The sequence below is a fragment of the Ostrinia nubilalis genome, chromosome 20, assembly GCF_963855985.1.
Source record: "Ostrinia nubilalis chromosome 20, ilOstNubi1.1, whole genome shotgun sequence".
Classification (NCBI taxonomy): domain Eukaryota; kingdom Metazoa; phylum Arthropoda; class Insecta; order Lepidoptera; family Crambidae; genus Ostrinia; species Ostrinia nubilalis.
In genome coordinates this window covers 10478968-10497577 of record NC_087107.1, presented here as the reverse complement: position 1 = coordinate 10497577, position 18610 = coordinate 10478968, and the positions used below count along the sequence as shown (strand labels likewise).

The 18610-nt window shown below is 36.3% G+C and overlaps 1 protein-coding gene across 1 annotated transcript in view; it reads left to right on the top strand.

Moving 5' to 3' along the window:
- LOC135081620 (atrial natriuretic peptide receptor 1-like) overlaps window positions 1–18610 on the top strand; it is a 407345-nt gene that overhangs the window by 62423 nt on the left and 326312 nt on the right. The window contains exons 2-3 of the mRNA XM_063976371.1: window positions 2658–2915; window positions 4442–4631. Coding sequence (XP_063832441.1) covers window positions 2736–2915; window positions 4442–4631 — 370 coding nt within the window. The 5' untranslated portion in view covers window positions 2658–2735. The remainder of the gene's footprint in view (window positions 1–2657; window positions 2916–4441; window positions 4632–18610) is intronic.

Here is an 18610-nt window from a genome sequence, read left to right as displayed (position 1 = left end):
TGCGAAAGTAATTCTGTCTGTCTGTCTGTCTTGCTTTCACGCCTAAACCACTGAACCGATTAACTGAGCTTTCCGCCCGCGGCTTCGCCTGCGTGGAATTTTGTCTGTCACAGAAAAACTTTATCGCCCGCGTCCCTGTTTCAAAAACCGGGATAAAAACTATCCTGTCCTTTCCCGGGACTCAAACTATCTCTATGCCAAATTTCATCAAAATCGGTTCAGTGGTTTAGACGTGAAAGAGAGACAGACAGACAGAGTTACTTTCGCATTTATAATATTAGTATAGAAGTATAGATTAATGTATTCTATGTACCTACTAACCCTGCTGGCCAGTGTGAGGATTGTAGACCAAATCCTCCATTTGCCTCTAGTAAATAGAGAGGGTTGTGCTCTTGCAGTTGATACTAAATACCTAATGGCAAACCTAATACATACTACATGTACATTTGTACATAGGTACCTAATACTTTTACAAAACAAATATTTATTTCCCATTTCATTTATCAATATGAATGATCAAATTGAATTGCAAAGGCAGTGTGTTTTGGCAATATTTATTGAAACACAAATGTACAAAAAACCTATTTAAATGATAAGATAAATAGAAATATTTGCGCGTATTTTTCTTTTCAAATCAAAAACATGTGAGCGCCGATTCCTTTCAAGTAGGTAGATATTTTTATCTCGTGTAGCCATATAAAATACCCAAATATAGAATCACAACAAGTTGTTCAAATTAAATTTTGTGCACTTCACCTTATATTTAATTTTAAGTAGTTAAAACAGTTTTAAATATTTATATATTCCACCAATACAAAAAGCCTTCAATACTCTTTTTAGTAATAAAATAAATATTTGTTATTATCTTTAACTATCGCTTCAAATAAGTAACGCGTACTAACGAAAAGATTTTCTCGCTACTTTGTTTTAGTAAAAAAAGTAAGCCATAGATCAAAAGCTCACAGTTAATAAGACAGTGGTTAAACGACTAGACGGTAAACGACCTAACTTAATAAGGGTTTATTTTGGTCTAGGAAAGTAAGTTACAGCTGTTTTATTATTAGACTGGGTACTTTTAGCAGTAACTTAAATTTTAACTAATTACATGGCCGTTTTATGTCTTTTAAAAAAAGAAAGTGGTTACGAAGAAGTTATTTTTGTCTTAGAGGCTGTGCAAACGTAAATAAACACTTCTGTGTCTTGTGTAGACATTTAGTTCAGATATACGAGTAAATTAGTTACTCCCTGTGCCGATGTAGACAATTTATTCAACGGAGAAGCTTTTGGCCATACTTTGTTAAGATGTGGTAGCAGCCAGGCGGACTTAGAGCAAGCTCTACTTCCAACCAAATAGAGCTTTAAGTGTTACATCATTATCATAATTTCAGCCACAGGACGTCCACTGCTGAACATAGGTCTCCCCCAATGACTTCCACATCGAACGGTTGGTAGCGGTTAAGTGTTACTCTCACTGGGAATTGAACCCTGGTTCTAAGACAGATGGTCTTACAACTAGACCACAGAGACGGTTGTGTCCAGTTGCTTCCACTTGACACCATAAAATGACCATTGATGGAGTGCGGTGTGTGTGCCATAAAGTGTCTACGTTCACTCAGCCCCTTCCGTGATGTACTCAGTTCAAAGTGAGCATGACATGGATATTTAATATTGCACAGAGCAATATTAAATATTGCACTGCATATTGCAGAAGCAATATTGGGTACGTTTGAAACTTCTGGGAATGGACAAGTTAAATAAATAGAGAGACTCTTGGGGTTCGCGACGCAAAATAATAAATGAAAATGTTCCAGTAAAATGTGGAAATAAGATTTTTCATACACAATTAGAACGTTTTAATTTAAGAAGCTTCTTAGGTTATATGAAACTTATAAAATAAATAATTAAATTGTCATTTTTTCATAGGTTTACAACAAATTATGTTTGTTTGTTAGCTACTGATTTTTTTATTAAAGGTTAAAATCGGTGGGTAAACGTATACTTAAAGACCTGTAGTAAAAAGGTACCTAAGTAAGTTAACATTCAGTGAAGGCAGGAAATGTAAGAAATTGATATTCATGAAATGGGCGCTCGGAAACTAGTTTCACACATTGCTTTGAGACTCGCAACCTGTCATATGCACTACAAAAATTGTTTGTGATTATTTACTAAGCTTTTAGTTTCTATTTACATTTACTTTACAATAATTTCAGCAAATATACATATAAGTATTTTTCTTTAATGTACTTTGAACAGAGGACAGTTTATCAAAATGGTATTGTACTATGGGCTACAGTTCCAGCTACGCATTTCCGATCATGTCGACTCGTTCTGTCGCAAAGAATCACCATTTGATTAGAGCGAGAGAAAAAACGGAAATGGGTAGCTAGAATGTGGCCCACTGTACGCTGTGTTTATCGCCCGTATTCACAAATGATACTTGCTTAAGTGAAGCAGCAAATCGAACGTACAGCGTTGAATAGAGCTCTATGATTGGTTCGTGTGTCACCCATGACTGACATGACTTCATAGTAATGTTTGTGAATACGGACGTAAGTGCTCTCAACTGTTACCTACCTACTCGTATTTACTAGTATATTAATTGTAAGCACTTTATTTTGAAAATAAAATAAAAACTAATCTTTTTGTGTTTGTTACAGGTAACGCAGTGGAATGTGTGTGCAATGGTTAAGTGTTAGTGCAATAGTGATGTGCCGTTACCGGTAAATATCGATAAAATGCGGTGGTGTGTGTTGTTGTTGTGCGCGTTAAAATTCGCTACGGGTCAGAATTGCCGCGGCGACGAACCGCGTAACCGCGATTGTGAGAATTTGTGCGATAAGAATGGGAAAAACTGCCGGATCAACGCGGCCGTGTTGCTGCCTCAGAACAGCTCTTTTTTGGCGAATTTGCCTTCTGTAAGTATATCAATTTACATGTTTTGTAATGCTCTATTATCCTATTTCTTTTTATTGTTATAAAAGTTCGAAAATGATATTAGGAGAGACGTACCTAAGCACGACGAGTACTCGACTACTAAATTACTTAGTATAATACCAATGCGTATACCTCAATGGTCAGTCCTAAAAATAAGCACGCCAGGATCCCATATATGAAAAGTATCATACCACTACCTACTAATAATTGGCTAAATAGTTATTCGGTTTATTTTTCAAATAGGTGAGTTAGTTCGAAAAAAATTGCATCGATATTTGCACAGAACTTACGCCTAAATATAATTTTACATGACAAACCTATCATAAATTATTATTATGTAACTCTTTCGCGTGACAAGTTAAATTTGATTCTTAAACACATAAAAGCTCAGCCGCTAAAGCTTTTACGAGTTCGCAAAGGTTAAGATTGCGTAAGGGTGAGCTTAAAGCGCAGATTGAAGTGTCTTAGCGCACGTGTATCAAAAGCTTTCAACACAGGCCGTATTCCTAAGCAGGCGTGGAAAACAAAGCTCGGGAAATGTAGGTCAGGCATAGAAATGACGGCCACTGGGGTAGTTTTAAGGGGTGATTGGAAAAAATGTTACAGCAAATAGAGATGGGTCTATAGGGGATTCTGGGAAACATTGAATGTGGGAAGGGCTTGAAAGAGGGCAACTATGGGTCCCAAATCGGTTATAAGTTTTTTATTCTTCATCTTCCTCGGTCCCTCACTGATGAGGATCGCGACCACAGATAGTGTTCCTCCACAGACTGAGGTCAAAAGTTTTTTATTAGACAGAGAACAATGCCTGGGAGGTGCCTGGATGCGGGCGGCGTAGGACCGGTCGTGGAAATCTTTGGGGAGGCCTTTGTCCAGCAGTGGACGTCATTTGACTGAATCGAATGAACCAGTAAAATGCTGGTGGTCTTGATACCATTTTTTTTTATTAAATAGTTACCTTTACTTTCAGGTAAACATCATAGTAATCGTATAGTTGTGGATACATAGAGTATACTTGTAATCCATCCATCAAGACAAAGTTTAAACGAAGCGAACACGCGTAGTGTTTCATTCGTTTCAGGCAAATGACGTCCACTGCTGGACAAAGGCCTCCCCCGAGGTCTTCCACAATGAACGGTCCTGCGCTGCCCGCATCCAGGCTCTTCCCGCGACCTTTACCAGATCGTCGGTCCACCTAGTAGCGTAGTGTTTAGAGCTTCTTTAACTCTCTTGCTATAGTCTACCAACTCCTAATTTTACTAAAGCACTAGTATACTATACTTATGTTGACTGGAAGAGAATGCCGTCCTGTTTATTGTCCCGAAGTAATGGTAGAGTTAAAATTACAGCGGGATGGGTAAACTAAAAGCGCTTTTTAAAAGCCTATTTAAATAAATAAATATTTTTTTATAAGGGCTTAATTACAGGTCAATATTAAAGCCTATTAGCTTATTGTAGTGTATTTTTTTTTATTTTCACAATATTAATGTTTTCTTATTCTTCACAGGTCCGACCAGTGTTCGACCTGGCGTTGGCAGATGACGTCATCAAAAACGCTTTCCCGCCCGACTTGTACGTGAACCTGACTACATATGACGTCACGGATTGCGACGCTGCGTACGCGGTGATTTCGGCCATTGATGCGTACAATGACTGTGCGCATGTGTTCTTTGGGCCGTCGTGTGATTTTGCCCTGGGTAAGTTTTTTGAACCTTAACTTGGTGATGGCTGAATTTTACCACCTTATTTTGAACTTTATTTAGATGAAAATTGGGTCGAAATATGATTTACTTAGGCCTTATTTAATATCTGGGGGCACGGCAGTGCCCCCACCAAGTCGAGCAAAAAAGCGGCACGGCCGTACCATCCTTTTCTCGAAGCAATTCAGGCCATTTTCGACTGCCTGTAACTTCGTTGTGGATAAAACTAGAAGGCTGAATTTTCATTAGCCATGCAGGCATTGTAAAGACACGGTATATTTAAAATTTCATTCAATTTGAACCAGTAGTTTAAGAATTATAACGGGTCAAAGTTACTTAATTTTGTCACTCACTGACTCACCGATCATCAAAACTCTAAGGCACTTCTAGCAGACTTAGAAGCTTCAAATTTGGAATATAAGTAGTGTTTGGTGTATGAATCAAGGAAAAACTAAAATATTTGGGGGCACGGTAGTGCAACCGCCAAGTCGAGTAAAATTTTTCAATTTCGGTTCAGTTTTCTAGATACATAACTGCTGTCTACAAAATACAAAAAGAAATGAGATTTGGGGGCACGGTAGTGCAACCGCCAAGTCGAGTAATATTTTTCAATTTCGGTCCAGTTTTCTAGATACATAACTGCTGTCTACAAAATACAAAAAGAAATGAGATCCCATCAAAAACAATACTTGTCAAAAAAACCAAGTCTCGCAACTCAGTTGTTCTACGGTAAAAAGTTGTGAGATCCATGTCAAGTCAACAACAATACCAAGTCCAGGCCAGGAAATCTTTAACGTTTTACATAAATATATTGACTTGGCCATCGCATGAAAACACGTGTAAATTAAATTATTTAGTGACTGGTTCAACTGAGTTGCGAGACTTGGTTTTTTTGACAAGTATTGTTTTTGATGGGATTGGTTATTCCTACTGTCACTTACTATACCAAAATCGGGTTAATTTAAAGTTGACGAACCGAAATACTTAGTTAGGTACTTGGGGTTCGAAGGGGTGCGTGAAAGAAAAATATTTCACAAAGTGCTAGTCAATATATCGATAATGAAATGCTCAGAATTGTTTTTTTGAACACATCTCTCGCAGAAGAAAGTCATCTTTTTAGGTATCTCTAACGCTGGGGGCGCCTCAGTTAAATTTTGACCCGGTTATAAAAAATTATAGATTCGTGGCTAAGTGAGTAAAATACAGAAAAGTAAGATAGAAAAAAGGACATTAAAAATACGTTCTGTATAAATTCTTTTCATCACGTGTCATGAATTCCTTGTTAAAAGAGATTTAACACAAATACTCGTAAATGAAAACCCTTAAAATGTCCCGCTACATTTCCTATTACAGAAAAATCTCTCTTAAAGCCCCATTGGCATATTTTCAATTCCGTACTTGTTTCATTCGACGAATAAGGCTGTGATCACATTAACGCCCGTATTCACAAACATTACTAGGTGTGAGGTCTCACAGTGCGTGTGGACGCACAGGGTGATACACAAACCAATCACAGAGCTCTATTCAACGCTGTGCGTTCGATTTGCTGTTTCACTTAAACAAGCATCGTTTGTGAATACGGGCGTAAGTACATAGTATTATGAATAATTTATTTTGAAGTATTTTTATCACCTAAAATCATCCACTTTTCAAGTTTGTGAGCTTTAAAAATATGTATTTGAAAGTACATATTGTGCAAGTCAAGCCAGAATAACATACCTCATAGTCTGTGTATAAAAAATGTTACATATTTTATGTCTTTTCATTTCATAGGTAATACATGTAATATCGAAAAGTAATGTGGATTGTAAGATCAAGGATCCTTACCATTTTCGTTACAAAATTCATAGAGGGATTCATATTTGAGTTGAACCCAGCTTAATATAATATTAATACGGCAATACAGCGTAAGGAGGGTAGGTCAAACGCTGTCCGTGTGAGAATTCCGTGAGAGATGATTATTAACATGACGATGATAATTGCAAGCCAGAATCGAGTACTTTTTAGAAGATTTTTTTTTCAGTTTTAAGAATAAACAGATAATTTTGTAGCTGTGTAAACATATAATTCACCTTTAATAGTACCAGATAGTTTGGCTTAATAACAACATGTGCTCTTTTAAACCATGGTTCTTTATTGTTCAATTTTTCACGAGCTGCTTTGAATCAGAATGAAACAGAAATATTTTAATAAACCAAAAAGGCAAATAAATTACTCTGATTCTGCCTCCGAAACCAATCCCGATATTGATACCGATACCGATACCGCTGATTCTGCTTTGAAAATACGCTCAAGTTTATGTGAACGCAGCCTAAGGCTCTAACGTGGTGTCATTTCATCGAGAATTTGCGGGAATACTTTGTTCCCGACTTGTGGCTGGATTCGAACTGGCATTTAATTAAAGTTTCCTGTAGGTTTTAAATAGCCATTAATTATAAAATTCGCTTTCATTTTACAAAATGAATTATTACAAACATTTTGTGGAAGATACTTATGTTAGTACGAAAAGTGACAATTTAGTTTGTAAAATGTTTATGTTTCATTCATAATTTGACTTTTCAAGTTCAGTCACCCAGTTAATCATGCCATATTATCATGCATCTAGCTTCAACTATGCTATGTGCATGTGTCTACTAATGTAAATGTTTTTAGGGTAAATAAAACTAATCTGCTTTGCTCTTAAAAATTCACAGTGGCTTTAAAACATAATAATTAAAATTAGATTATCTACGTATTTTATGTTACGCATAGGAACATATTTACCTATAAGTATTAAAAAATCAAAAAGAAATAAGGAAGAAAGTTATGTCATCGAATGCAGTCTTTTTCCGGAACACTTATGATTGATGAGACAAGGAAGATTTTCAGGAAATTGAAAAAATCAAGCAAGCGAGAAATTGTTTCAATATTACCTTTATTTTGACGCCACGAAAATATTTACTGTTCTTAGTTTATTCCATTATTTTTCCACCTTTAAAATAATTTGGGATTTGCGCAGTTTTTTGCAATGTTAAACAATCTAGTTAGGTTAGTAAGAAATTCGTCACATCCAGTGTAAATTGGATAGCAATTCCAGTAAATCTACAAAATTAAATTCAACTCACTTCGAATCTCGAATGTCATTACGATCTAAATGCCTTTATAAGGGAACAATTTGATTCTCATAATGGGAATGCGAACTTTTACAATGTTTGATAAGATTTATGCCTCAATTTATTCCTGTCAGGCAGAACGATTGTGAATGACGTCACAAGTATGAGTAAGTTTAAATATGGACGTTTTCATCAATAGGTAACTTCGTGCAAAAGATGTTCTAATATTTTTTTTATGTGACAGGAGACAAACGATTTTCTATATTTGATATTCTGTGGTTGTGCCTTTAAATAAATAAAATAAAGAGTACCTAGAATTTTGTCTGACGCTTTAGTATTCGTCCCATAAGTGGGACTTAAGAAAATAAGAACGCTTTGTGTAGTAGTTCCCAGTTGGGTTATGATTGAGCTATAAAAAACTTTAGAAAGCCAAGTTTTTACTGCTCAACAGTTGAGAAGACTTCAGAATATAATTGAGTTTTATCATCCATTTTAACTCCCACTAGGCTTGTTGGTTTAGTGAGCCACCTTCAGCTAAATGTTCGAATCTCGCGGGGGCAAATTCTACTTAGTTAAGAACGAGCAATACGAGCATGTTATGTAGTAAGTATTACTTACATTTTGCTAGCGTTAAGTCGCATCTCAAACTAAATTATTTATATTATACATGAAAGTTTCGACGGGTTTTCCCAATGTCGAAGGGTTATGGGTTCAATTCCCACCTTAGACAATTTGATTTTTTCAAGTTATTTAAAAATTTAGTTCTAATTGATGTGAGCGCTTGAATAATTTATTTGTTCACGCTGTCGCGAAATCGGGTCCACACAATTTATCATTTAAATTCTACAAGGATATAAACCAAATGGAATCGAACCGTATTTGGAATTCAAACTACAAGATTCTGGAAACCGAATAAGCCTGCACTCAGGGAAATGGGATTGGAAACGAGGCTCGGTCACAACAAGTATCTAATCGAGGTGTGGGATTAGACGTAGGTAACTAGGTTGGGGAACGCTCAGGGTGAATAAGGAACATTTATAACGCAATCAGCCAACGGTGATGGGTATAAATGAATTTGGATTTGATTTGATGCTATAGACTAAAGAGTTCTGTGTGTTAGTTGCTCCTTTTACTTAAAAGTAGGAAACGAAATTTATAAAATCGCATCCCATGAATGTTTACTAGAAGTCAACGACAAAAAATACATCATTAGTCATCATCATCCATTTCATCATTGATTCATTTAGTTTCCACTATAGGAGTACAAGCCTCTCTAATTTACCAAAGACAATTGCAATACACTACCCAAGTCAGCCAGAGACAAATACTAGACAGTTTAACAAGCTTTTATTTAATAAAACATGATATATTATAATTAAAACAATTAACAACCCCCTTTTATTACCCTACCCTTTACATTCTTTAACCTTCCATTAGCTTTTATATTCGCTACATAAGTGACAATGTTAATCAGCTGTATCGTGTTACAATAAGCTTTTGTTTGGACGGTCAAATAACACCCTTATCAAACTTTTTATGAGGGATCATAAGATTAGAGGGACAGAGGGTCAGGGAATAAGCTCATTTGGATCATAATTTTGTTTGTGTTCCGCCACTTGAGGACAAAAAAGGTTGGTAACTCAAGTACTTAGCGAAATCTACTCGAATGTTTAGAGTTACAAGGTAAAAAATAATGAATAAAGAAGGTAGGTACTATACGAGTAGGTAGGTTCAGTACAAGAAACATTTTTTGACAAACTTGTTTTTTAAATATAATGTTTTGTATTACGAGTGGGCCCACCACAATAGTCGAGCGGCGGCGGGTAATTATCTTTAAAAATACCAAATTAAAATCGGGCCCAACTATCGGCCGATTAAAAGTTGGTGGTCTGCGCCTAGGCTTATAATAGTTATAATATCACTCAGGATTTCGCTTCTTAATTAATTTGAATCGATGGAGAGTAATTATTAGTATGTCATGTGTTCTTTAATCTAAAGTACGCAACTGAGTTAACTGTTATTAATCGTCTGACGGTCTGACTGACTCAATGGTATATTTGAGTCTCCAGATTTATATTTTTCACCAACGTTTTAATTTCCATAAACCAAAAAGTAATGGGAGGCCTCTCAGTGTTTTTGTTACGTTCATAATTCACAACAAAACTTGGGTTTTAATCATCCTTTTTCCCAAAAGACACCTCAAGCATTTTCTGCACCAACTAATTAGAACAAACACTTTCCGTTGAAAGTATTCGCACATAAATCACTTTTGTTGTTTATTTATGTTAATTTTTGAAACAGTTGTTATAGAAATACTGATTTTGTTCTGCGACTCTACGCGCGTTTTCTTTAAATAATGATGACAGGTATAGGTAGCAGTCCAACCTTTACTAGTACTATTGGTAATAATTTAAGGGAAACCTGTTATTGACCTTATTGTGTGTTTTTATGTATGCTAAAATTGTATAAATACGCTGTTGGTTTTCTCAATAAAATAAAAAAAAATAAGTTCAACTCCCTATATTTTTATGTACAGAATTTGACTGGGGTGAATATCAACAAACTCGTTTTTTGCCTAATTCCGGTGGCGAATTTTAATTTCCACTTTCCAAAACTTTTTTGTGGCAGAAATAATAGTAAATAACTTGTATTATTCAATAATATGGTAGAGATCAAAATATTATTAATACTTCTCGAGATATGTCAATTTGAAATTATCAAGAGCCACCGAAATTGTATTTGAGCCACCGGAATTAAGAACCAATCCACCGAAATTTATTTATACAGCGGACTTCGGAATGTTACGGATGATTGTCTCAAATTACTTATTTATTTGTAATCAATTAAGTATTATTATCCAGTAAAGATGTTTATAATTAAAAACAATATTCAGGCCTGTGTTGTGACCCTAAAAAAGCATCAAATCTTCCCACGTGAGTCGTAATAGCCGACTAAGGAATCAAAATACTGGAGGGTGGGCTGCAGCATCTTTCCGGGTATTATACTACCATACTGGAACTACCAACCAGCCTGTTAAGCATGGTGATAACGGCAAAATCCCTCCATAGAGAACAAATCCAAAACTTTCTGGATCTAGCCGCCAACAGCCCCGTTATTCTAGAGTCATCACAAAGACATCATACATGACCCTCAAACCCAGAAACCAACTCTAGTCCCGGGAGGGCGACCAACTGCCCCAGGTTGGTGTTAGGTTTATCTTCCATAAGTAAAAATATTGGTCCAGGCTAGCCAAGTTTTCATGATGGTATCATACCTATCCTATACTCAGAATTACGCAACTAATTATTCGCTAAAGACCATGCGAACTGGAGATTAAGTATGAAGATATTTCTAGATCTATACCAGCTACTGAACTAACACATTACATATTTGTGACAGAGTAATTTAACGGAAAACTATGCAAACCTAGCGACAAATAAAAAAAAAAATAAATATTTACCCTCTGCCTTCCTACAAATGCAAACTCAAATGTATCGAATTATTATGCTCTTTATCATACGAAGAAACCGAAACACTTATCAAGCAATCGTTCTAATTTTCAGACCCACACACACACACACACATTCACTACACTCCACACTCACTACACTCTACACCCACTACACTAACACTCACTAAACTTCACTAGTTCCTAGTAGATTTTTAGTCTTTTTTTTGTAAAAAAATTATTTATTGTTAATTTTTTTGCTTTTTTCTTAATTTGGATGTACTTTATAAAATTATGTAAGTATTGTTTCTTGGAGGAGGGCGTTGATCCCTGCGACACAGTTTTATACTTCTGCAGGGGTCATCGTTTTTTCATTGTATTATGTACCCTTGTACTACTATACGAAAATAAATAAATTATTATTATTATTATTAATGAGCTAGATGAAAGTAGTACAATTAAGAAACGGAGGACTAAATCCAGCCAGCCTCATAGAGAGAGAAAGCCTAGCAAAAGATGCCAGAACTGTAAAAGCGTACTGAGCTGCACCCTAATAGTACTGCAAAAATCAAAATGTAGTAATCATTTTTAGACGAACAGGCAATTTAATCACATTTGCATTCTCCGATCACCACACAGCTTATGACCGCAGTCTATGGAGGAACACTATCTGCGGTTGCGATCCTCATCAGTGAGGGACCGAGGAAGAAGAAGAAGTCATCACCGAAATAGAAGAATGCCGAATAAAAGATGCTCAAAAGCTGTCGACTGATGAAGCCTAAGCCACGACCAGTGCCAATCCAGCTCCAAAGCCCCACGAATTTTCATCTCGAGTGGCAGAATAGATTGCAACCTACGAGACTAGGGAAATTTTAGCTGTTTCAGGACTATTCTCATCTGTTTTTAAGATTCTGCTTAGTATCGATGTATAAATAGCTATCCAAGTCCTCACGCTGATACAAAGTGTATTATAGAGACGATTTTTTGTAATAAATCGAAAGTATGTATTTGCGAGGACCAAATTGAATATACCAACATGAATAACGAGGATAGCAGAACCATTTTGGTAAATGCCTAAGCTGCTAGGAGAGATTAAGAAGCACTACTAGTAATTAGGCTGAAGATCGAGATTATTCCGACACTTTAGCTTGAGTGAGATTAGAATGCCCTATTAAAAACAACAAGGTATGTACCAGGAGATAATGAAATCACAACTGAGCTTACGAAATCAGATGGAATGCTAGTACTAAAGTTCTCTTAAATACCACCATGTTTATTGGTCGATAAACCAAAAAATAAGACATGGTGGTGGTGCTAGAGACTGGAATGGAATGGACGTTGGCGATGGTCCAGAGTCAGGTGAGGCAGCTTTTTCCTGAAACATGACACTCTCGCTATCCAACATCCAGTCTCCCAGACAACCTCATTTTCGAAAAGACGTTCGTAATACTACGTATACATATTTAATGCTGCGTCAAATTATGCAGAAGACTAAGGACTATAATCAGTCATTATTATTGGCCTTTTTGTACCTTCTTCGATTCGGTCAAGACCTGGGCTGTGCTACAGTCTCTTTAATGGCGTCAAATTGACTGTCGATACATGCAACTTCTGAAGTATTTGTAAAACTTCATCATATCAGCCCTCCCCCAAGATCAGAACTCGAAACTTATCTGATTGCTGCGAGGGTTCAGAGTTGGAGACACCATAATCTCTTAAAGTCTTCACTACCTCCCACTTAGAGGTTTTCAAGCTTCTGAGCTAGACCGAGCTCAGTATCAAGATACGGCGAGTACATCACACAACTTCGATTCACTGACGATATTGTAGTTATGACTGAGACCTTAGTAGACCTAGGTACAATGCTCCAGAGCCAATAAGACCAATTCCGGCAATAGATTCGCCACCGGAGCCACCGAAATTGCGCCACCGGAATTGAAAAACTGTTACAAAATTCAAATTATAAAGAAAACTATAATTCTGATCAATAATTTCTGTATGCAGATACAACAAAACACCAAACTTTAATCATGTTAAAGAATCGTTTAGCATCTAAGTAAGTAGCTTTCACTTATACACTTGCCAGCGAAATTGAAAAATTTTGTATTCCTGTGCCGCTGATACAAATATTTACGGGTCTGCTGGAAAAACAATACCACAAGTCGCAAGTCTTTATAGCCCGATCAGGAGGACACAGTTGAGTGATGCAGGGAAGAAGAACTCTACGTCTCTCAAAGCTTCTTTGGAGAAGTAAGAGAGTGTCGAAATTGAGCCACTGTAATTGCTTTTTTTCGTGGGACAGTTTTGAAAGGCTATTTAAAACACTTAAAATATGAAATATCACATTTCTTTCATATCATTTGGAAGTCTTATTTAATGTATTTTATGGCTATACTATTTTTAAATTACTAGAATCCCCGAGAAAGAAGGAATAACACAATTTATGAGTAGAAATAGAGTTAGGACGCGCCACCGTTATTAGATTTTGGGTCTTTGAAATTTTTTTTAGTACATAAAATAACTACCTATTGTCCTGAAGACTTTGCTATCGTGTAAAACGCTGTATAAACTATATACAGAAAAAAAATCATCGCTCTAGTTACATTTCTCCCATCGATTCTCAGCTCCGCCGCGTAAAAAACGTGTTTGGGATATTCACCCACTGCATTTTGTAGGACTCAAACCTACGAACTTTGGCCGACAAGGCTGATCACGGCTTGAATATCTGTACTGTACACCATACTTGTTACGTCCTGTGTATCACAAATAAACTATTTGTATTATTTGTATTTATTTGGCAACTGTTTACAGTAAGTAGGAAATACAATAAACATTATTAGCATGTAGTTCAGTGGTCACACCTTTAAATTGTGAAATTTTCATCTTGAAAAGTTTCAAATGTATTAGGCAACAAAGCTAAGTATTACAAAGCTGATAAGTTTGTTTGCTTGAACGCGCTAATCTCAGGACCAACTGGTCCAATTTGAAAAAATATTTTCAAAGGATTTTAACAAGGCTTTAGGCTACATAACAGGGGCGAAGCAGTAATAAAAAGGTTGCATAAACGAGAAATATTATTTAAACTATTTTCACGCGTACGAAGTCGCTTCATCTAGTTCCAAATATTACGTAGAATATTTCAATGCTACAGACCTCAGCTTCACATGTTTTTATACTGAATACTAACATAACATTAAGTTTTATGAAAATATTATCTAGAAAATGGAGTTGGAGTGAATATGCAGTGCACTGTTCCAAAGTAATTAGTGTCTTGTTCATTATCTAATTAAGAGTGTGTTTCTCTTACGTATACCAATTAGTAATTTGATATTTCGTTTATAGAGACATCAATCTTGGTTGCATTTTAAATATGTATTATTTTAACAAATTAAACGTGATCGAATGATCACAAAAAACATAAACAGTAATAATAATTAAATGAAAACCACATTACTTTCTGAATAGTGAAGAACAAATGAAGTTTCAGTTTCATTGAGATGATAAATTGGAATTTGGAGAACATAGGCTACTTGTAGGCATTAAAATTTTTATTAAAACTTGAAGGGAGTAAAGATAGGATGAACGGAGAGGGAATAAACTATTTTTATTAGCTCTTCTCTATTCCGAGATGGGACACCATAGTAAGAAATGGGGCGTAAACTAATTTATTGAAGTGCATGAACTGTAAAATTGCTCGAGTAGTTGAGTCGTGGACAGGTAACAGAATAATTAATAACTATTGTATTTTAAATACTATTTACTCTATTTAGTCTGGATTTTGTGTACTAGATTGTATTATAGATTATATTTGTACCCATAGTACAAGCTTTGCTTAGTTTGGGACTAGAAGCGCAGTGTAAAATGTCCAAGGATGTTTATATTTATTTATTTAAGATTTATTTAGGCCACGCACCGGAAAATGCACCGTGGGTCCCTGATAAAGCTAGCAGGAAGGTGCTTTACTTCCACAGAACTCCCGTATAGATATTTGTATTAGTTGTTGTATACAAATCTTCGATCATTTCCGTATCATGTTTACAAGTTTGGAAATCCAATTATCGGATATTGGAAATTCAATTAGTTAGAAGATGATCACCCAATTATCTATTCAATATTAGGTAAACAGACTCCAGCAATGTTGTGAATTTTGGCATTATACACATCATAAGAAATTTTAAAACATATTCCTGCTTTATACCTCCAAGATTTTTGAATATATTCGTACCAATTTTCACAAACATATCTCTGCATTTCTTTCTGTTTCTTGTTTATTATTGAACATACAGGGCAGATATGTACCATCCTAGACTGCATCCCACTTAACATCAGGTGCGATTGTGGTCAAATAACTGCTTTGTTTGTTATGCATAAAAAAAACATGAAGATTTTTTAATTTATTCATGGCCAAAAAGCACTCAAACACCCATAAAGGTGTATTTCCATTGAAGCATGGCATAATTTATCAGACAACGATCGTATTATACACACGATAGCACATCAGGCTACCCATTTTTGCTGCAAACTCGCCCCTATTACACACACACACACACAAGAACCCACAGTGGTAACGTTGACGTGCCGTCGTCTGTACTTTTCGCGCATATTTTATGCTTCCGTCTAAGTGACAATGTTGTTTTTTCCGCGGCTCCCCCGTGCGAAGTATCATATTCGAAGTAATTGCGTTATGGGATGAAAGTTATTTCGAAATATAAAAGCTATTGGTTGAAAACAAAGATAGGAGGAACAAGGTGGCATGGCGCCAATTGATAAGTTAAGTTTAGACTGTCATCCGCTTTGCAATGGAGGGAAGTCGAACTTTAATTTCGAACTCCTATGTTCTTCTGATTAATTTCGTTGCGGTTATTGGACAGTTTAACCTCCCCCCGGGACAAACTTGACCTTCATTGGTTGGGTTATTATGGCGGTCAAGCTGTAGTGTAGATCCTGGCTACACAGGAGTTGCAGTGGTGGGAACGAGAGTTGGGAATAGTCCCGTAAGTTAGGTTTAGACTCCCCATACCTCAAGCACTCAGTCAAGTTAACCGCTAGACCTATTACATAATAATCTATACGAGTACTTATAATAAATCTGTAGAGAGGTCAATTCTGTACATGAAATATATTTTCAAAATAACTATCAGGGGGTGATCAGTGATCGATACTGATGCCAAAAATGTAATCAGTAAAATTTTTGTCTGTCTGTCTGTCTGTCTGTCTGTCCGTCTGTATGTTCCTTATAGAAACAAAAACTACTTGACGGATTTTAACGAAACTTGGTACAATTATTCTTCATACTCCTGGGTATACTTAGGAATTCCCACGGGAACGGGAATCAGCGGGAATATCCGTTTGTATGAAAAATCTAAACCGCTTAAGTTAGACGCTTGAAATTTGGCATGCAGGTACCTTAGTAAACTTAAAGCTTAGTTACAACAGGATATTGAAAAATTCCCACGGAAACGGGAGTTAGCGGGAAAAAACATTTGTATGAAAAAATCTAAACCGCGTAAGAAAGATGAAGGGGGTAAAACGGGATCCACGCGTACGAAGTCGCGGGCGGCCGCTAGTATGATATAAGCATAAGACAAAGTGAAATACGTACGTGTGTCTTTAGTTGTGATTACTAAAGTTAAACAGATTAAGCGCGGTACGGGGCATGGGTAAACATTCCAACCATATTTATGCATTTAATTAAAGCATATCCGTGCTTAGAAAGGCATTACAAGTTGACCCGGGGTAATATTACTTTAGTAAGGGGCATCTGAGCATCATGATAGGATCTGACAGTGGGTTGACCTTAGAACGAACTGGAACCACAATTGGTCTGAGATCTGAGGTGGGGTGAGACCCAAATAGATTGTTCATTCATGAAGACGCGCCCCACCAATTTTTGGTCGAGGGAAGCGCGGGGTGCGGGGAATTTGATCCGAGCAATCCGAGCATCATTATTGTAGAGTGCGTGTGTTAATTTAGCGTGTACCGATAAAACTCAAACATTAGCGGAAGAATGGTGGGGCGCGTCTTCGTGGATGAAACCAACTATAGTAAACTTGTGCTCTGCAGTATGACGTATATTATTATGAGCTGCATTATTAATCATTAGAATTATACTCAGCTTTATGATAACACGGCATAAACCTACCTATCTCGCGTGATATTATTTCTGCTTGTTATTGCTATACAGGGTGACTGTAACGAGTGAACATTCTCCTAAGAGATTACAGTACATGTCATTTGCAACCAATTTAGTTATGTTTATGCCTAGGCAAAAGCCAACTATATATTTGAGATATTCTGGTTTTAAGAGCGTTTACGCCGTTTGGCGCAAAAACAGTACTTTTTCAACTCGTTACAATCATTAACCAGTAATATTACAAATATGTTATAGGCATAAATAGTTTGGCAATTTTGTCGTCCAAATAGTTAATTGAGAAAATTTTGCGATTAGTTTAGTATTTAAGAATTCTATCAAGATAAGTCCACACAGGTTTTGTAAATTTCCACTTTAGCGTCAGTTTACAAGCTGAAATTTGTATAAAAATACTGTAAAAACGATTTAACAAACATTTATATCCTATAGCATAGATCCTTGGGCAAATAGTTATCTGAGAAAATTTTTAGATTTAAGCATTTTACAATAAGAAATCACAAATTAAAAGAACGTGAAATACCCAAAAATCAAAGTGATTTTTTCACCAATATTCTTCCTTTATTCAACACAAAAATAGCTTAATATAATAGAAGAATATCTTATCTCAAATATTTACTTTAAAATTTAAAATAATTCATTGTAATTTTTTTTCTATGAGTATTTCAAAAGTACTATAAAACGCCGCGCAAGAATCGTTCAAATTCAGTCCGCCTCGAGGCGTTCCAGAGTGAGGTCACGTCGCTCAGTGCTCTGCTGACATGTGTCACGCGTACGTTGATATTTGACACGTAGCCGGACTTTTATAGTGTATCCGCAAAATCTTGGTGGTAGATTTTGCGATCACGTGGTGGTAGATTTTGCGACAACAAATTCTATTTCAGACGTAATGAGAAATAAAAGTACCTAAGTTATTTTTAGCGATGAAACGAAAACGAATGACGAAAATTTGGAACAGCAAGAGCTAAAGTATGTATACTAATATTATAAAGAGGAATAATACTGATAATTTATTTGCCATAAATATAGGTGGTTACAGAATAGTTAATAGGAATGCTCCGCCAGCAGGGTCCGACCCAGTTGTAGGGGGAACACCTATTCCAGTCGGAAAATCTTTGCGGTACCTCGGGTTGTAGTTAGTTGGACAGTGGTCATTTGACGGCCACTTGAAGCTTCTCACCCCTAAACTTTTGGCTACCGCCGGCGTACTAAGTCAGTTGATGCCTAATTTCGGAAGCCCGGCCGTACCGAGTCACCGAATACTTTTGCATCATGCATTCTATGGCCC